General features: G+C 37.0%; 2 protein-coding genes across 2 annotated transcripts; one reads left to right on the top strand and one right to left on the bottom strand.

Annotated features, from left to right (window-relative positions):
• Positions 1-14,900: 14,900 nt before the first annotated feature.
• On the top strand, positions 14,901-16,672 carry LOC139146328 (uncharacterized). Its single transcript, XM_070717735.1, has 3 exons — positions 14,901-15,303; positions 15,939-16,034; positions 16,406-16,672. The coding sequence occupies exons 1-3, from the start codon at positions 14,992-14,994 to the stop codon at positions 16,670-16,672; spliced, it is 675 nt and encodes a 224-aa protein (XP_070573836.1). The 5' UTR covers positions 14,901-14,991.
• An 895-nt stretch (positions 16,673-17,567) lies between these two features.
• On the bottom strand, positions 17,568-21,729 carry LOC139145961 (uncharacterized). The gene is made up of 2 exons (XM_070717412.1): positions 21,510-21,729; positions 17,568-19,748 (listed from the first exon to the last, which is right to left on the bottom strand). Exons 1-2 carry the CDS (start codon positions 21,641-21,643, stop codon positions 18,029-18,031), a joined length of 1,854 nt encoding a protein of 617 aa, XP_070573513.1. The 5' UTR covers positions 21,644-21,729; the 3' UTR covers positions 17,568-18,028.
• Positions 21,730-22,375: the final 646 nt, after the last annotated feature.

The raw sequence follows: 22,375 nt of genomic DNA, 5'->3' as shown, positions 1-22,375 counted from the left end.
CAAGTTGGGCTATCCCTAGGGACCTGTATACCAAATATCAAAGCTGTCAGACAAGCGGTTTTGATGAAATAAATTTTTGACCAAAAATGACAAAAAAATTCCTTAAAAATACAGATTTGCTTATTTCATTACAATTTGAACAAATCCAAGTTGGGTTATCCCTAGGGACTTGTATACCAAATATCAAAGCTGTCAGACAAGCGGTTTTGATGAAATAAATTTTTGACCAAAAATGACAAAAAAATTCCTTAAAAATACAGATTTGCATATTTCATCACAATTTGAACAAATCCAAGTTGGGTTATCCCTAGAGACCTGTATACCAAATATCAAAGCTGTCAGACAAGCGGTTTTGATGAAATAAATTTTTGACCAAAAATGACAAAAAAATTCCTTAAAAATACAGATTTGCTTATTTCATTACAATTTGAACAAATCCAAGTTGGGTTATCCCTAGGGACCTGTATACCAAATATCAAAGCTGTCAGACAAGCGGTTTTGATGAAATAAATTTTTGACCAAAAATGACAAAAAAAATTCCTTAAAAATACAGATTTGCATATTTCATCACAATTTGAACAAATCCAAGTTGGGTTATCCCTAGAGACCTGTATACCAAATATCAAAGCTGTCTGACCAGCGGTTGAGATTTTTTACCAAAAACGCCTTTTTTGGCACTAATTTGCATATTTTTGGCAATGACAACTTCATTTGAACAAAATCTCATCTACAGCCCATCATCCATGTACACACCAAATATCAAGATGAAATATGCAGCGGTTTTGGAGTTTTTGATGTTGACGGACAGACATACAGACATACAGACGTACAGACATACAGACATACATACATACAGACATTTCCCTAGCCTATAAGAATAGCTTCCATTGCCATATATACATATGGCTATGGGAGCTAAAAAACTGCATGAAGGAAAGAAAAGTCTTACTCACCATGGACTTCAGTGAGAACTACAGCTGCCGTTTTCAAGATGAAGTCCAGTCAGGTTATTTTGACCAAGTTCAAGTGAAACTTCATCCAATGATGGCATACTACCAAGAAGATGGCATGTTGGCAAAGCATGCAATCATTGGAGTTTCACCGGATACCCACCACGATTCTCATTTGGTTAAAGTGTTTGAAGACAAGGCCTTTGAGATATTGAGTGAGCAACCAGGGTTACAAAATACTGGTTTGAAAAAAGTTCATGAGTGGACTGATGGTTGTGCAGCTCAATATAAAGGAAGAAAAGCATTTGCTGACCTTTCCCTGCAGAAAACATACCCTGTCATCAGAAATTTCTTTGAAACGTCACATGGGAAAGGGGTTTGTGATGGAATTGGCAATGTTGTAAAGAACACTTGCTACAGAGCCATAGTAAGTGGCGAAGCTCTGATTAGCAATGCAGAGTCACTAATGCAGTATGTTCAGGGGAAGCTGGCACATATGGACACCAAGTAAGAGAGAAGGGTGGTCAAAAAGAATTGTCCAAATGGGATTTCATCTTCACACCAAATGTACTACATGAGAGAGAAGAAACCAACGTGGCAACACTGACTGGAACCAGGGTACTTCACACTGTCAAACAGGGACGTTCTGATTATCACCTACTCACAAGACAGTACTGTGATTGATGTTTGCAAGATACTATTTGCCAAAATGTTGAATGGGTGAAGCCATGGAGCCCAAGAATATTGAAAAAGCATAACATTCAAAGCAGTGCTGAAAATGCATGTATCCTTTCTTTATTAATATGCACGAGACTTGCAAGGTATGCATGTTTTCTGTAATTTAATGTCCCTTGTTTCCACTTTAGTATACCTTAATGCTTTTCTGCAGTAGCTAGTTGTGGTGGTGGTAATGACTCTGTTGGTGGTGGTGGTGGTGGTGGTGGTGAAGGAAATGGCTCTGTTAATGAAGGTGGTGGTGATGGTGTTGGTGATGGTACTGTTGGTGATGGTGGTAGTTGTGACAGAGAAAGTAATCATTGTGATGCAGATCTCAGCAACAGCTTTAATGAGAGGTAAGAAAATACCTTGTTTTGTTCTTCATAATTTATATGTTTTGTCAGATCTCTATCATTTAAGGTAGCGGTAAAGGCTATTTTTGCACCAATTCTTTTCTCAGAGTTAATGTCAAGTTTCAAGTGTTAGAATCAAGATATTTAGTTCAAATTTTCAGGATAACTCCCTTAGTTAATACTTTCTCCAAAGAATATAAAAATTGTATATTTGTAGCCATGATCTTGAAATATGACACCAATCAATATTAAAATTTAATTTTTCATATTTTTTTACATCTTTAAATTTAATAATAAATTAATATTACCAAATTAGTTATAAATATGTTGACACTATTAATTGTAAGATTTGTACGGCAGGATTTGTAAATAAAATTTGCTTTATGATTTTACATGGGTTTACATATCAAAAAATTATTAAAAATTCTTTCAAATTTCAAAATGTGATTTTTCAAAAAGTACTTCAAATACAGAAAAATTGTGCTGTACAAATCTTATCTGTAACCTTGTTAATAGGCTGTAAAAATTCCATGTCCATATCTCATTTCAAAGGTTTGATTAAATTGGTATAAAATTATGTAGGAAAACTGTTATTCTCTCAAAAATGTTGAAAACAAGCCATATTTGCACCCCTCTTTTGAAGTCACAGAGCAGTCTTTTTGGTTAATCTCAATTTTGACACCTCTTTGTCACTCAAAGAATCTAAAAATGCATTTATAATAGCAGTCACGCATTCTGAATGCAAGCACTGCCTTGTCAAACTTTCCTGAAAAACAGTAAAAAATGACTTTCCCTTTTCAAACATTTTTTTAAAAGCTAGGGGACCTCTACCATAGTTAATACACTAAGGACTCCCCAACTTCCTCTTATTTGGTCAGTTTTTCAGAAGTTTCAACGGGTTATAACTCTGCAATGCCTTTGTGCCCAAATGTCTAGTTTTTTTTATTCCACAGAGAATGTTGACTACTTTTATGTTTTAATAGTTTTATTGAAGTTTATAACTGACGCTCTAGCCTTTACCGCTACCTTAATTGTTCAATGATTCTTAAAGCTAAACTAAATGGATTTTATTTTTTTTGCTAGATCTCTCAAAGTGGGAACTATGATCAAAGTAAATGTGCCAATATTCAAGAAAAGAATGTTGCACCACGTGCCATTCCAAGCTGAGGTAACTATCTACATTTACTGTACTATCCAAAGTGTACCTTAACTAATTACCATGCAAGCAGTCCCATCACGGAGCGAGTCCATTTGGATTTCTTGGGACCATTACCTAAGACAGACAAAGGAAATGAATATATTTTATAGTCATGGTAGATCAGTTTACAAAGTGGGTAGAATGTGTACCACTTCCATCACAAACTGCCGAAGTTACAGCGCAGGCAGCAGTAAATGAGTTCTTTTCTCGTTTTGGCTACCCTTTTCAGATATTTACTGACCAGCCTGGGTAGGAACTTTGAGAGTAACTTGTTTACTGCAATTTGTGAAGTACTCAAAATACACAAAGCAAGAACAACACCATATAGACCTTCTGCGAACGGCCAAGTGGAACGTTATAACCAGACCCTAATGGATGCCGTTAGGTGTTTTATTGGTAATACGCAGAATAAATGGGACAAATATTTACATCAAATAGCAGGCACATTAAGGTCATCCGTAAATCGTCAAACTGGGTTCACACCCAATAAATTGATGTTAGGACGGGAGGTAAATCATCCCGCAGATTTAATGTTTGGCAATTTACCTAATTTTAATAACAGATGTCTACAAGAAGACACTTATGTAGCAGAATTAGAAAATGCCATTAAATTTGCGCATGAGGTTGCTCGCGAAACTCTAAAAACGAGCCAGAAAAGAATGAAAAGAGACTATGATCTTAAAGCTAATATCTATACATATCACGTTGGTGACTGTGTATATGTATTGGACACAGCTACAAAGCCTGGAAAATGTAGAAAACTATCAAAACCATGGAAAGGTCCGGGAGTAATAATAGAAACAAGTCATCGTTGATGACACAGTCCCCACTTGTTAATGGGTACTTTGATTACATGTCCTCAGAGAGGATAGAGTCCTCTTCATTAATTAGGTCTGTGATAAAATACTTTGATACAGATGGCACTCAATGGCCAAGAATGAGTTCTATGGTGATCAGTGTTTCCCCTGGGTTCCAAAATCTTGTAGCAAATTTGGCTAGAAGCCCTAAAAAATTATTCGCCAAACCAGATATTCAATTAGCCAAGCCGATACCACTGATCACAAATGACGTCATTTCTTTCTCATTAATATGCAAAAATAAATATTTGTCTGCATTTTCCGTAAGAATGACGGAAATAAACCCTGTTAGTGCTACTATGGATACTAAAAGTAACACCAATTTATGGTTCAGATTACAAGGTGCCAACATCAGCCACGCATACTTTTACCACATAAAATTTGTCCGAATTTCAAGCGACACTTGTCCAAAGTTCGGCGTATGCAACTAAGCTTATATATTCAGTAACAAACCTGAAATTGCTATCGTATATCGTGCGATACGGTACTGTGTACATATCGCTACAGACAACGGCACGAAACCTGGTTCAGCATACTAGTTTTTTCAAATGAATCAGATATCCATTCTCGTAGCAGTTCGAAAGTAAAATACTCTCAGACTTGAGAAATATGTGCATTTTTTTAGACTTCCAATACATTTGCTTTACGCTTGAAGTTTAGCAAGCGAAGCTCGGACAGCGCGCACAGCGTATAAATGGCGCTTGGGTCAGGGGTCATCATCAAATACGTCAGTGTGTATTCACAGCCATGCAGCTTGAATCATGCCATGGATCGCGGAAATCACGGATCATAAATCCAAATGTTCACGTCTATTAGTAAACAGAACCGTAAAATATCAAATATATACCCTTTTGATATGGAGAAACATCTTTTTGTTTCACTGACGATCAAGTTAAATGCTCAAATATCGCGACAAGACTTTGCGTATTTATTTGCACGATGTGAACACGGAACTTGGCCCACTCGGCGGACGAGCGAGCGCTTCTCTGAGAGTCTGCACCACGGTCCGTGATACACTGAAAATTGTAGCGAATTTATATTTAAGGAAGCCAATTCACACAAGTTTCTAACGCCAGTAAAGGTATTTTCTTGTTGGCAGCAATACACCATGCCTTACTCGCTCTACGTTCTAAAAAATGCCATACGTATGCTTTTGACCATGCATGCCGCTACCTTCCTTTCCAAATTCACGGTCGACTTTCCTACATTGATCATAATTTTTCTTTCCATTTCATAGCTTTACTTGCGCTTAGAATGTGTGTTGTAGGGGTGGTTCCCCCCATATTGGTGGAGCAGCCAAAGTAAAAAAGGAAAGTTTGCCGTTTTGCTTAGTTTCACCGTCACTACGATCCTTCAATTCAGTGTCGATGACATCATGATGGCTGTCATTGCACGGAGTTATCTGTAGGCACACATTGCGCGTAGTCAAACCCAAAACTTCGCAACATTTTAGTCAACTAGTCATGATATACATGCGGTACTATTGATTTGTGAGTTATTTCGTTACAATTTTATTCATACTCAGTTCTGTATGTGTTACAAATAGGATCTCCTGTCGGGGATGCACAGAGATAAAGCATTACGCCTCAAGTTGAATGCAGGACATGTGCGCGCGGACAGACAAAGTGATGACGTCATAGTGCAATTTAATTTCGATTCGCAAGTTTGGCTAACTTTTGCCAAAATCTTCTCGCCAAACGCTACTTTTTTCTCGCATTTGCGATTTGGCGAGCGGGCAGCGGAAACACTGGTGATGAAAACATAAAACCAAAGTAGGCCACCATCCTAAAGTTCATAAAATGAGTCTACTAGGAATTAATCAACAGGATGTTGCAAAACATTTTTGCATACAATCCTAACACTTAACAGATTATCACTTGTACCATATTTCATAAAGTTTGATGCAGTATTTACAACACTATGAGATCAACATCTGTATCAAGTTTCATCACATTTGACGTTGTATTAATTTGTGGCTATATCACCCTAATTAGGAAAGTTCATTACTTATGCAATTACAAATTAATTAAAATGACACTGATAAATGTCTTTTTCAATGTTAAAGCAATGTGAGCTTAACATCTGTACAAAGTTTCATGAATTTGATGCAGTATTTCTTGACATATCAGCCTATTTACGAAACTTCAATAATTGACATGTTACTGCTACATGACGTGAAACAAATTGAGGAGCATATGTATGAAATAGGTCAATGTCCTTGTACCAACTTTGAATGATACTGGTGGCAATATGTCTGAGTTATGGCTCTGTACATAAGAAAATTGTAACAAATTCACCACCATGCAGCGATATTTGATCTTACTGTTTAAAAAATCAACAAGTATATGTACGACATAAGTCAATATACATGTACCAACTTTGAATAAGATCAGTTGAGACTTGCCAGAGTTATGGCTCTCGACATGAAACAACCATAACAAAATTGCTACCATGTGGCCATGTGATTGGACCATCTCGTGAAACCAATCGACATACATATGTATAAATAAGTCAATGTCCTTGTACCAACTTTGAATAAATTTGCTTGATACATGTCTGAGTTATGGTTCCGGACATGAAAAAATAGCGTCAATGACACTGTAGCTCCCATCCTGGACTATTTAGTGTTTGTTCTCTGGTCAGATATTTGAACATGTGTGAAAGGGATAAAGTGCATGAAGTGAAAATACTTAAATGTAATGTACTGGAGACAGTGAAATATGTTTAATGTAATTATTCAGAATATAAAATGGAAAAAATACAGAATTAGATATATCGAATACTGTGATACAACCATTAACTCAACAAGTCATTGACAGTGACATAGTCCCCACTTGTAATAGGAGTATTAGTCTTGATGGGGCAGGAAAATGTGGTCATTAAGAAGTATCACTGGAGTGTATATGTTGAGATCTATGGGCACATAGGTCTATGTCGTTGTTCCCAATTTGAAACACATGAGGCATGTCTAAATTATGGTTCTAAATCGGGAAAAAAGATCAGACCTCTAGCAGTATTGGCCAGCCAAGAAATACATATGCGCATTATAAATGAGGTACAAGATGTGACATCTTAAGTCTAATATCCTATCAGAATGGGAGGGTATAGAACTTGTGGTTACTGAAATATGCATATATATGTATAATCAAGGTCAAAGGTCATCGAGGTCACATGACATTTTGAAAAAAAAAATTATATTGCTAATTAATCCCTATATGCCAAAAAAATCAGATCTCTAGCTCTATTCGCTTGCCCAGAATTAGATGTGTACATAATTAATGAGGTAAAGCGTGTGTTGTCATAAGGTCTCCCATCCTATTAAATACAAAGGACATAGCACTTGTGGTTACTTATTTATTGACATAAACATATATTTTAGGTAAAAGGTCATCGAGGTCACATGACATTTGGTCAAAAAATTTCTCTCCTATAGTTATCCCTATATACCAAAAATCAGACATCCAGCTCTATTGGCTTGCTCAGAATGAGATATGTGCATAATTATTGAGGTACAGTATGTGGTGTCATAAGGTGTCCAATCATACCAAATATGAAGGGTGAAGCACTTGTGGTTACTGAGTTATGGACAAATATGTATATTTGAGGTCACAGAGGTCATGTGACATTTTGTCAAAAAAATTGTATTGCTAAGTTATCCCTATATACCAAAAATCAGACCTCTAGCTCTATTGGCTCGCTCAAAATTAGATATGCACATAATTAATGAGGTACAATATGTGGCGTCATAAGGTGTCCCATCATACCATATATGAAGGCTGTAGCACTTGTGGTTACTGAGTTATAGACAAATATGTATATTTGAGGTCAAAGGTCACCGAGGTCACGTGACATTTTGTCAAAAAAATTGTTTTGCTAAGTTATCCTATATACTAAAAATCAGCCCTCTAGCTCTATTGGCTCGCTCAAAATTAGATATGCGCATAATTAATGAGGTACAATATGTGGCGTCATAAGCTGTCCCATCATACCATACATGAAGGCTGTAGCACTTGTGGTTACTGAGTTATAGACAAATATGTATATTTGAGGAAAAGGTCACCGAGGTCAGGTGACATTTTGTCAATAAAATTGTATTGCTAAGTTATCCCTATATACCAAAAATCAGACCTCTAGCTCTATTGGCTCGCTCAAAATTAGATATGCGCATAATAAATGAAGTACAATATGTTGCGTCATAAGGTGTCCCATCATACCATACATGAAGGGTGCAGCACTTGTGGTTACCGAGTTATGGACAAATATGTATATTTGAGGTCAAAGGTCACCGAGGTCATGTGAGATTTTGTCAAAAAAATTGTATTGCTAAGTTATCCCTATATACCAAAAATCAGACCTCTAGCTCTATTGGCTCGCTCAAAATTAGATATGTGCATAATTAATGAGGTACAATATGTGGCGTCATAAGGTGTCCCATCATACCATACATGAAGGCTGTAGCACTTGTGGTTACTGAGTTATGGACAAATATGTATATTTGAGGTCAAAGGTCACCGAGGTCACGTGACATTTTGTCAAAAAAATTGTATTGCTAAGTTATCCCTATATACCAAAAATCACACCTCTAGCTCTATTGGCTCGCTCAAAATTAGATATGTGCATAATTAATGAGGTACAATATGTGGCGTCATAAGGTGTCCCATCATACCATACATGAAGGCTGTAGCACTTGTGGTAACTGAGTTATGGACAAATATGTATATTTGAGGTCAAAGGTCACCGAGGTCACGTGACATTTTGTCAAAAAAATTGTTTTGCTAAGTTATCCCTATATACCAAAAATCAGACCTCTAGCTCTATTGGCTCGCTCAAAATTAGATATGTGCATAATTAATGAGGTACAATATGTGGCGTCATAAGGTGTCCCATCGTACCATATATGAAGGGTGGTAGCACTTGTGGTTACTGAGAATTTGAGATCAAAGGTCATCAAGGTCACATGACATTTTGTCAAAATATCCAAGATATCTGCGTGAACGGATGGACTCACGGATGGACGAACAGACAGACATGACCCAATATATAAGCTCACTGGACTTCATCCGTGGGGACTAAAAATTGTGTCACTGCATCCTTTTTGCAATATGAATACGATGAGAAACTAAATTTTTATTTTCGTGGCCTTATACACGGGAGTCTATGGAGATCTGCCTTATACATGGGAGTCTATGGACATGTAAACTAAAAATATGCAAATTTCACCACGATTTGCCCAAATTTGGGAAAGGTCACTCCTATGCACTTCCATACCAAGTTTCAAATCAATCGGACTTGTGGTTTCAGAGCAGGAGATTTTTTGACCAAAAATGGGAGAAAATTACAAAAAAATTCATGAAAAATAGCAAGTCCAAGATACTGACCCAAGATGTGCACAATCATTTCATGTCAGCCCAAAGTACTTACATGCTAATTTTTCATGTAATCTGCTCAGTGGTTATTGAGTTTTTTCAATTTTGACTGTTTTTACATTTTTTCACTTAATTTGCATATTTTTGGCAATGACAACTTCATTTGAACAAAATCTCATCTACAGTCCATCATCCATGTACACACCAAATATCAAGATGAAATCTACAGGGGTTTTGGAGTTTTTGATGTTGACGGACAGACATACAGACATACAGACATACAGACATACAGACATACATACATACAGACATTTCCCTAGCCTATAAGAATAGCTTCCATTGCCATATATACATATGGCTATGGGAGCTAAAAATCGAAAAAAATGCCCACACGGCGGCCATATTGGATTGTATCACAAAACAAATCAATGTGCATATGTATGACATAGGTCGATGTCCCTGTACTAAGTTTAAATAAAATCGGTGAATAAAATCAGTTGAGACGTGCCCAAGTTTTGGCTAAGGACACGAAAAAATTGTAACCAATATGGCTGCCATGCAGCCATATTGGATCATATCATGAAACAAATTGACGTACATATGTATGACATAAGTCAATGTCCTTGTACCAACTTTGAATAAAATCGGTTGAGATATGCCTGACTTATGGCTCTGTACATGAAAAAATCATTAGAAAATGGCTGCCTGGCGGCCATATTGGATTGTATCACAAAACAAATTGACGTGCATATCTATGACATTGTTCAATGTCCTTGTACCAACTTTGAATAAAATCGGTTGAGATATGCCTGACTTTAATGGCTCTGTACATGAAAAAATCGTTACAAAATGGCCGCCTGGCGGCCATATTGGATCGTATCACAAAACAAATTGACGTGCATATCTATGACATTGGTCAATGTCCTTGTACCAACTTTGAATAAAATCGGTTGAGATATGCCTGACTTATGGCTCTGTACATGAAAAAATCGTTACAAAATGGCCGCCTGGCGGCCATATTGGATTGTATCACAAAACAAATTGACGTGCATATCTATGACATTGGTCAATGTCCTTGTACCAACTTTGAATAAAATCGGTTGAAATATGTCTGAGTTATGGCTCTGTACATGAAAAAATTGTTAGGAAATGGCTGCCTGGCGGCCATATTGGATCGTATCACAAAACAAATTGACGTGCATATCTATGACATTGGTCAATGTCCTTGTACTAACTTTGAATAAAATCAGTTGAAACGTGTCTGAGTTATGGCTCTGTACATGAAAAAATCGTTACAAAATGGCCGCCTGGCGGCCATATTGGATTGTATCACAAAACAAATTGACGTGCATATCTATGACATTAGTCAATGTCCTTGTACCAACTTTGAATAAAATCGGTTGAAACATGTCTGAGTTATGCTCTGTACATGAAAAAATCGTAATAAAATGGCTGCCTGGCGGCCATATTGGATCGTATCACAAAACAAATTGACGTGCATCTGTATGACATATGAAGTAATTCTTGTACCAAGTTTGAATGAAATCGCTCCTTGCATCTCTGAGATATCTGCGTGAACGGACGGACGCACACACGCACGGACACGACCAAACCTATAAGTCCCCCCGGACGGTGTCCGTGGGGACTAAAAAGGACACCATTTACATTTAGGGTTGAATTACCCAGAATGATTATTACAGTGAACCATGATAGGTTAACCCTATGTAAACAAGAGAAATTACCATCATGGATAATTAAATACAAGTCAAACCTTGAGAAAAACAACAACAATACTAATCAACCAAGGGAACAAGCATCGGACGGATTATATTGTATTTGTAGGAGGCCAGATGATGGCAAACTAATGATACAGTGTGATGAGTGGTATCATGGTGTTTGTGTAGGAGTAACTTCACAGAATGTCACAAATATCGACAAATATACATGCCCCATGTGTGCACTATAATTATTATTATTATTATTATTATTACTATAATTAAGAGAAATATACAATATACACGCATAATGTCTAGTCAGGGTTACTGTATATTATATATATAAAATAAACTTTCTATGTTTATTTTTCCAGACAGTCTACCAAACCGTTGATATCGGATCAGGTAGGACCTATCCCGAAGACTACGGGAAATCAGAATATAGTCTTTCCAGAGCTATTATTTCGGTATTTAAAACACCCACGTTATGGCTGAAAGAAAGCAGACGAAAACCCTCGGCTTACGCGATCCTAAGAGATGGCAATGTGTAATCGACCATATTGAAGGAAAGATAGCGAGAGGACATCTGATTCCAGCCCGTGAATTGATGTCAGAACTAGGTTTCAGCATGGGGTTGGAGGCGGATGTCATACAAGATCTCGTGGTAAGACAGTACAGGATCGCAGTCGAAAAGGGAAACTGGGGGTGGGTGGCAGAAGCTCACAAGTGTGAATTCTGCTGTTCTGTAGGATGGATGAGGGAGAATATCCCCCATAAAAATCCTAAAATGAACAAACCAAGAGTACGACCAGTGTACCATCATGACCTGAATGAGAGGGGAATGGTGCAAGATTACAGGTTAAACTTCCAGACAGGCTTGGTGACCACCCGGTTTAATGCGGCAACTGGAGAGGAGATTTCCACACCAACTCCAGCGGACAACGCAGAAAATCCGATGGATAGTCACCATCAAGGAAATACACCCTCAGTTGGAATGGATATAGGCAACATTAGCTTGGGACAACCTCGTAGACACGAGGAGACCAAGGAGTGTAAATCCATTTCAGCTGGGGCATCGACTAGCAATCAATGCAGTCAACAGACAGGTTCACTTTCTGCAACAACGACAAGCTTGAGCAGGCCCTCAAGCAGCAAGTACAGCAAGGGGAAACGACCATACCATATGGTTGGGAAAGAAGGAAAGACACGGGAAAACTTCCAGGTTACATCAACCTTTTCCGTAGTATCCGGAGGAGAGTCTGAGGTGTCCAGGAAAGTGTCACCATGTACCATGACGATCAGCAAAAATAGAATGGAGAAGAGTGTTGTGGAACGAGGCTATTGCGACTCCCGAAGCTTCCCGAAGATCTACGAGGATGACGTTACATCCGGGACTCTTTTCCCATGTGGTCTTTTGTCTTACTTCTGTGCTGAACTTCGAGCTAACTATACGCATCATATGTACGATCCGCTTACTGATAGAATCTACAAGTCCAAGCGACTCCTCAACTATCACTGGTAATTATCCTTTGGAAACAACCATGATAGTGTTTGCGGGCACACTATACAACAATGTGAACTTCGTCATCCAGTGATGTCACTATACCCACAGCTAGCAACTGGAGAATTATCGAAATGAACAGGTTCAACTTTCAATATAGTCCATTCACACGTACAGGTCCGTGCAACGAGCAGCAGCTGGTGCTACAGTGGATTGCAATGTCATTTGGGTACATAGACAGCGATGACGAAACTTCTGCGCCATTACTGCGACATTTTGACAGGTTCAAGGGATGGTTCTGCCCAAATTCTGGAGCGGAATATCCGGTCAAGGCTGATGTTAGAAATTGTAAAATCTTGTGAGTGAAAAGTCTGTAAGATTATCCTATAAACTACAAATTAATCCCCCAATGTGTCCCCAGTCAATTTAATTTGGTGCAGAATTATTTACACGCTTTACAATACTGTGACAGCCTACATTGTCTCTGATCATTTCATTACATATGTCTATGAGAGCACTCTCCATTACAGAAGAGAAAGCATGTTTATTTTATGGCCATGAGTTGTTGTAAATATCTAATTATAGTACGTTTAAAGTAATGTCAACTGAACGCAATCTAAGTGAAGATGTTGTAACAGATAGTTCTGCTTTGCGCTCTCCGTCTTGTCAACTGTAAATTGTAAATTATCTCCTATATTGATAGGGAACTACATTAGTGAAGTTTTATAATCTAGCATTAACTTTGATCCCATGTCAAGCATTTTCTCATGCTTGCTTTCGATGAAAAATTCATGCTGTAATTGCTTCCATTTATGAAGATCTGTTCGAATACAATTCTCAAGGCATGTAGAAGTTTAGAAATACTTTCAAATTAAAATTTAAAGTTAAACAGACAGTAACGGTCAATTTTTAGTCTCCACGGACACCATCTGGGAGATCGACTTATAGGTTTGGTCATGTCCGTCCGTCCGTCCGTTCACGCAGATATCTCAGAGATGATGCCTGGAGCGATTTCATTCAAACTTGGTACAAGGATTACTTCATATGTCATACAGACGCACGTCAATATGTTTTCTGATACGATCCAATATGGCTGCCAGGCGGCCATTTTATTACGATTTTTTCATGTACAGAGCCATAACTCAGACATGTTTCAACCGATTTTATTCAAAGTTGGTAGGACTTTGACCAATGTCATAGATATGCAGGTCAATTTGTTTTGTGATACGATTCAATATCGCCGCCATTTTGTTACGATTTTTTCATGTACAGAGCCATAGCTCAAGCATATCTCAACCCATTTTATTCAAACTTTGTATAAGGACATTGACCTATGTCATGCATATTCACGTTGATTTGTTTTGTGATGAACTTCATAGTGATATGGGTGCCAGGCGGCCATTTTATTTCGATTTTTTTCATGTACAGAGGCATAACTCAGGCATGTTTCAAACGATTTTATTCAAAGTTGGTACAAGGACATTGACCAATGTTATACATATTCACGTCAATTTGTTTTGTGATATGATCCAATATGGCTGCTGTGCGGCCATTTTGTTACGATTTTTTCATGTACGGAGCCATAATTCAGGCATATCTCAACTGATTTTATTCAAAGTTGGTACAAGGACATTGACCTATGTCATACATATATGCACATTGATTTGTTTTGTGATACGTGTGGCCATTTTTTTACGATTTTCCATGTCCTAAACCATAACTCACACATATATCAAGCAAATTTATTCAAAGTTGGTACAAAGACATTGACTTATAGTATACATATGTATATCGATTTGTTTCTCAATATGGTCCAATATGGCCACAATTGTTGGCAATTTTGTTATGGTTTTTTTCATGTCGAGAGCCATAACTCTGGCAAGTCTCAACTGATTTTATTCAAAGTTTGTACCTGGACATTGACTTATGTCATACATATACTTGTTGATATTTTAAACAGTAAGATCAAATATCGCTGCATGGCGGTGATTTTGTTACGATTTTCTCATGTACTGAGCCATAGCTCAGACATGACGTGGTAGGATAGTATGAAAAAATGTTTTGCAACATCCTGTCAACTAATGGCCGATTTGCATAAAGATGGCGATGACGTCATAGGCGCAATGCATTGTTGTCCTCAGGGGTACAAGTTGTTAGGTTGCTATAGACCGCCATTTTGTTGGTTACTATTGACATGTAAATTATGGGGCGTTACGTTTGTGCTATGGCTCACTGCCTGAAAAGTCGTATGAGCGATCACCGGGTGTAAAGTTTTACAAACTCAAATACCAACCTCAACATATACAGAAGATATGGAAAAGAAGAATATTGCTGATGAGAACGGACGTTAAAAAGCAAAGCGATTTGACAGATGTGTGCATTTGCAGCCGACACTTTCAGGGTGGTGCAAAAACGAAAATTTCGAACATTCCGACTATTTTTCCCAAGAAGTCCGACGATGGTAGCATCACATGGCCTCAAAACCACATTCAAATATTCCCCCGTAAGTCATCACGAAGAGGACTTCCACCAAACCGTACACCTCTTTCGTTAAACAATAATAACAACAACAACGACGGTAGCGGCGGTACGTTGTCGGAAAAATTAGAGGATCTGAAACGAAAGGAATGCAATAAAAACAACGAGGTAAGTTACTACGGTCCCTTTGAGGGACCATGGTTACTTTTTCTTTTCAACCCGTCAGACCGTGATCATTTTCACCTCGCTACGGCATCAACTTGTGTAGATTTCGCGAAAATGTATTACCGCTACGGTACGAACTGTATCAGGAAAACCTGGCACCATAGACGTTGAATTTTGAAACACATAGCTCATGGATCCCTCTTCTGTGTCATAGGGCCATAGGGGCCATACTCCAGTGGCGCGATGACAATCAATCTCACGTCTTTTTAAATGATTTTGAATGAAAATGAGTGCGGCCTCGTTATTCGTATGCTCTCATCTGGGCGCCAATAAACAAAGTCGGAGGAAAGAGCAGTAGGATTCACGGCAGTGAAATCCTCGTTTGACCTGAGACTCACAAAGGGGAATCCCCCACTGAAACTTTGTATGTTATTTGGGAATCCCCTGTCGAAACATTGTGTCCAAAGTGTAACTTTTGGATAGGGATTCCTCTGTGGGATTGAACATGGAAACTTTGTCTGTGTGATAAGTTACAATGTTTCTATATGAATCAAAGTTTCCTGCTATTTTTAGTCCAATGAGCTTTGTTTACATTCTGTCAGCTGTGATATTGACCCACTTTCAATCCTTTCTTTCAGCCTGAGTGCCATGACATTGATAAGGGAGAGAAATCACCCATGTTATCTGTCAAATTGAGAAGTCTACAAGCTAAACAAGACTCAGAACCATATGGGGTAAGAATATCTTCAGTCGTATGACTATATCAGAGCATTTTCATAATGTAATAAAAATCATATCATAAAAGTCTCCAGTCATTAAACATGATTTGTATTCAGTGTGGTGGTCGATTTATAGTACTTACTACAGTCACTTTGTGGAGTGATCGTGTCACTAGTATGTTGGCACATGCAGTCTCTTCTTTGTCTCACAAGATGTCAATGTCTTTCTGAATCATGTTGTTATTTTTGATCTCCTGTTGCTCACTGAATGATGTGCCAATGGGATTTGCATTGAGATTTGTTGTGTCATATTATAGAGGTGTTGTCTATGAATTATGAAGTATACTGTGGATAACAATAGATCTTGTCATTTGATTTTTGTGCAGGTACCAGAAATACCTGGTAATGTTACGGAAAAGGAATTCCATACCTGTGACAAATTAGCTGAATTGGAAAGGCAATTGATGGAAGAAAAGGAGAAAACTAGGAGACTTGAACAACAGTTGGAAATTGAACGTTTTGGTTTGAGGCGATTTATGTGGAGTAATGAGGATTTTAAGTTTTATACTGGATTACCAGATTATTTTTGTTTTCTTGCCATTTTGATTTTTAAATACAGATGGGAAAATAAATTATTTGGGATCAACAACTAAGGGGAATGATCCATCTTATGTTACACAAAGGGGAAAGAGAGGAGTTTATCACCAGCAGATGAACTCTTTCTTACACTTAATAGGCTACGTCAAGCTTATTTAGAAAAAGATCTCGCCATAGATTTCACATCTCTGAATCAACTGTAAGTAGAATATTTTCAACCTGGATAAATATCAGTATAATAAATTTTCTCAACTTCCTATCTGGCCATCAAAAAATTTGTTCATTCTAAACTCCCCCATGTTTTTAGTTCTATTGGATATGAAGACACATTTTTAATTGTTGATTGCACAGAAATTTTCATTGAGCATCCTAGTAGTTTAGCATTGCAGAGCATTACATTTTCAAGGTACAAAAATCATAACACTGCCAAAGGTCTTGTTGGTATATTACCACATGGGCCAGTTGCTTTCATCTCTGACCTTTATGCTGGTTCTGTATCAGACAAAGAGCTAACAAAGAAATGTGGGCTGGTTGAGAAGTTTTCTACATTATCTGGTGTACATGTTATGGCAGATAAAGGTTTTGAAGTGCAAGAACTGTTTGACGCTGTTGGTGTTCGTGTGAACCATCCTCCTTTTCTAAAAGGAAATAATCAGATGACACTTAAACAGGAAACTGAAACTCGTAGAATTGCTCGTCTGAGAATACATGTTGAAAGGGCAATTGAGAGAGTAAAGAATTTCAGAATATTACAAATGACTATTCCAATTACCTTGTGTAGACAATTAAATGAGATCTGGCATGTTTGTTGTCATTTAACAAATTTTCTTCCCCCTCTTATTGATGATGGGAGTGAATAAATACTTCACTTTTATCATATTGAGTTTCTGTAATGCCTACTTATATAAATTAATTAATTCTAAATATAAAATAGTCTCAGAAATATGAATTGACAGATTATGTGATTATTTATTGCTTAATTTATATTCAGATATATTTATCCGTATATACAGTATTTATACAAAATTATTTGTCACAGTGTATAAGTCAGTATTTGTATATTAAATATTCACATACATTCCTCAATATGTACAGTATATATCAAAAATTATTTGTCACTGTGTATAGATCAGTATTAATGTATTCAATATTCTGATATACAGTATGTAAAATAAATTATTTGTCATTGTGTATTAATCAGTATTTGCATATTCAGACATATTCTACAGTATATACAGTATGTATAATAAAATATTTTTCACTGTGATAAATCAGCATTTGCATATTAAATACCTGGTATGTATAAAGACAATAAATATAATGATAAAATATCAACATCAGATTAAATTGTTGATTCATCTATTACATATTGTTGTATGGCTTCAAATAATTTAGAATATCCGACACAGTTTTTAATTACTTACACTGCGTCTTGTCAACTCAGGCAAAACATAGGTAAAATAAAATTCCCCAAGCACTGGCAACATTTCCTTCCACAAAGCTATGTCTTTATGTATCCTCTCAACAGCAAAACCACATGGGGACCATACAACTAAATCACACCAATCTAAGCCACACACGAACAGTTGACCTTGTATCTGAAAATAATACTTATGATTATGATTTAGTGAAAGCTTATTATCAACAAATTCAAAAAAAGTATCAGGCATTTTAGAAGCTTCTTCTGGTGTATACTTTGCATACTTTGATAGAGATTTCACTTCAACACAACCATGTTGAGGGCTTTTATCAGCAGGAATACATGGTGGTTTAATTGTCACAAACTTATCTACAGAGGCACCCAAGAAAGGATAACTGGGATTAACAACCAATCCCATATCTCTTGTTGATACTGTGTAGCCATTTCTTTCCATATCTTGTACATACTGGGCTACAGCTATATGTTCACTCTGAAGGCCCCATGTAGTATGTTTATTTGAAAATGACTTTGGATTAACTATTCTGTCAACCAATTTATCAGGGGGATACTTTTGTCTGCAGAAAACATCTTTGAACTTACTGGCTGTGATTCTTAATTTTCGGTGGGAATGCCAATTTGGATTTCTGTATTGACCCCTAGTTGACATTTCTATCCTGCGCGATGACTCATCACTTGTAATATTTACTTTCAAAGCATAAAAATCATAATCATTTTTATCAACATTATAAATTAAATTACAGCTACATGGGCTAGCTACCTCTGAATGCGTACAAGAAATACTAGAAGATGGAACAACATTTACTTCAGTCATGCTACACAATGACTTGTCAATCTGTCCTTGATGTGTAACATTTCTGCTTACTGGTTCACAATCATTAGAATTAAGAAGCTCAACAAGATGAGATGATCTAGAACAGGCATCCAGAAAGTCTGCAAGCTGCTTTACTTTCTCCTTTGTGACAGTCTTTTCTTCTGTTGGACAAGCATTATAATTATCTTTCCGTTTTCTTGGACGACAGACTCTATCAGAATTACAGTCACGTTCATAGTCATGTTTTATCCAGTCAATTGAGTCAAATTTTACAGCTGTGTTTCCATATACACTAGGATGGTGGTGTGTTTGTAGTTTCTGGGTGCTGGTTGTAGTTTCTGGTATTTCACTTAATCCACATCTCTGGAAATCCATTACAGCAAACACAGTGGCTGCTACATGTTTGCAATACCCACCCAACCCTGCTTTACAAACACATTTCCCACCAAGGATTTTACCAGAATTCAAATTTAAAAGAATGAGGGTGGAATACAGTTTACTTTGGGGTACTGGATTGTCAGCTTTGGAATATGACTTTACAACCATTGATTTTATAAGTAAAAATGACTGGTGTTCACTGTCATGAAGTAAAATATCCTTTACATGGTTACTTTTATAGAAATTCCAACCACTGTCTCTGTGTTTTCTCGCTGTACTCAGGCAGTTGTCACACTTTGAAATGAAATAGTCGAAGACAGTGCTATCTGTAAGATCAGGAAGACTAGTCAAATTTCTCGTCCATCCACCTGCAGGAGGGTATGTGAGCAATGACTCCACAGTGTTCATGGAAACTGGAACATTACAAACTCCAGTTTTGTTGACTCCATCAGGGTCAAACAGGTACTGCTCATCCCATCCATGACCAATATACAGGTACACTCTATGAGAATAAAAACAAAGGATACTTCATCAGTTATCTAGACATAGACCTGTATCTCAATATAGCATTTTAGAAATTCAATTGAAAGGATAAGTCAAATTTTATATCATACACACACGTTTGAACTTCTTTTGAGGATTGAGAAACTATTTTTGAGAAAACACCATTCAGACGCTGTCAGTGTAACCTAGTTTGACTACAGAGGGCCAAGAAAAAATAAACAAACAAATAAATGAATAAACAAACAAAATATAAACAAACATACAAATATACAAATACATAAATAAATAATAATCACACAGACAAACAAACAAATACATAAACAACACAAACACAATATCATAGAATGTTGAATAAATAACAAACATACTAACAAATAAACATGTATACACATACACAAACAATATATATATATATATATATATATATATATATATATATATATATATATATATATATATATATATATATATATATATATATATATATATGTATGTATGTATATAATGTATGTGTGTGAGTGTAAGAGACAACAGCATATTGAAAAAAGATTGAAATGATTGACTGAACAGCTCATGCAACTTATTCAACATGCAACTGTTGTTCCACTACAAGTATAGGAGTAGTGCACTGCCGTCACATGTTGAATATGTTGTATGAGCTGTTCAGGCAATCATTTCAATCTTTTTTTCAATATGCCGTTGTCTCTTACACTTACACACATACATTATATATATATATGTATATGCATCTGTGGATACATTTGTTTGTTTTATTTGTTTGTGTGTTTGTTATTTATTCAACATTCTATGATATTGTATGTTTGTTTGTTTATCTATTTGTTGATGTTTGTCTGTTTATATTTATTTATGTATTTGTATGCTTGTTTGTTGTTTATTTTTTGTTTGTTCATTTGTTTGTTTTTTCCTTGGCCCCCCTGTGGTTTGACCTTGACACAAAATCAAAACACCAGCTTGTACAGTATCTCAAATGTAGCACAGTGATGGGACTGGGACTGTGATCTCAAGAATATACACTCGCCAGGCAGTATGGCGCGCGGCAATGGCATCATTGCACTCTACAGCACATATTACACGGTTATGCAAAATAGATCATGACACACTCTATCATGCTTTTGTTTTCGTTTTTTCAAAATGCGGCAATATGTAAATTGGAAGAAAATCCCACACTCTTACGCTAGGCTAGATTACTATGATTAGATACAAGATGTAAGTTGAACTGTGGTCAGTCTATTCGTCTAACCTTTACATTGTGTGAGACACCGGAAAAACACTACAAAACCCGTACGGTCTGCACGACAGTGCTGACATGGGCATTTTCTGCTCCTTTCACTGTCACTTTATGTTTTGGAAAGTCAAACAAGTGCAATCATGTTTTGTTTTCATTTTTGGCTACTAGACGTAGCAGGTAAAAACGGCACACCTGGCTCTCCCGCATACAACTTACGAAAACTGGTAGTTGAAGTGCAGTGGCTCCGATGTGGTCTCTACAGCTTCACATTAGCACAGAAATGGTCGGTCGAGAACAAAATTCAAGTTCTTACGCCCAAAGTACAATCACTCACTTGTGGTGAAATCACATATGTGAACGATAATTTTTCATCACTTTCCAAAAAAATGTTCATATTTTGGAGCAATGACGGTAGCAACCATGGCCAGCGCGAGACTAGCTGTATTAAAAAGTGGAGGCATCACGCCACAAATCTGTAAAAAAGTCAACATACGAGTTTGAAAAAAATACCTTTCAACGAGTTCTCGCTTGTTCCCTCGTAGACTGGCACCTTTTCTGCATCTCAGCCATCTCTTCAGCTCTACTAAAGACAACTCTTCCGGTTTACGACCTCGCAACTGTGCCCCAGGAATCGCTGACGACATGTTTACTTTTACATGAATATTTATGTTCTGGAAACTGACCCTTGTACCCCTGAGGACAACAATGCATTGCGCCTATGACGTCATCGCCATCTTTATGCAAATCAGCCAATTCCCAGTTGACTCATTTAATGACCTTTAGGATATTGGCCTACATAGGTTTTATGTTTTCATCACCATGGAACTCATTCTTGGCCATTGAGTACCATCTGTATCAAAGTATTTTTATCACAGACCGAATGAAGACAACTCTATCCTCTCTGAGGACCTGTAATCAAAGTACCAGTTCTCCTTCAATATTTAAGCAATAAAGCACACCCAGCGACGGTATACCACGAGATTTTGTGCAAATACCGCTAGTACAAGAATGGCAAAAGTAAATAAGATCTGAAACTTTAGGTACTGAAGGTCAACTTTAGCAACAGGCATAGCAGAGAATCTTTCAACCATGGATGTACAAAAATAGACATCCATGGTTTCAGCAGGTCTGTTAATATGTCACAGTTCATAAACAATAACAGGAAATGACCAATTAGCTGTTTCAGTTACTGCTACTACTCCCAAACAATTAATAGGTACCCTGCATACAAATAGGTTAAAGGTCAAAATCCTCTTACTCAGATGTGTGGGTTGATTCAGTTACTGCAACCACTCCTGCACATTTGCAGGATTTCCATTTTTCTTACCTCATTTGCACATTTTTGACACTGACGTGTTCATTTGAACAAATTCACA

Source organism: Ptychodera flava, chromosome 12, assembly GCF_041260155.1.
Source record: "Ptychodera flava strain L36383 chromosome 12, AS_Pfla_20210202, whole genome shotgun sequence".
In the NCBI taxonomy this organism is placed as follows: domain Eukaryota; kingdom Metazoa; phylum Hemichordata; class Enteropneusta; family Ptychoderidae; genus Ptychodera; species Ptychodera flava.
The sequence above is the reverse complement of the archived record's forward strand: the minus strand, read 5'-3'. Positions and strand labels throughout refer to the sequence as shown.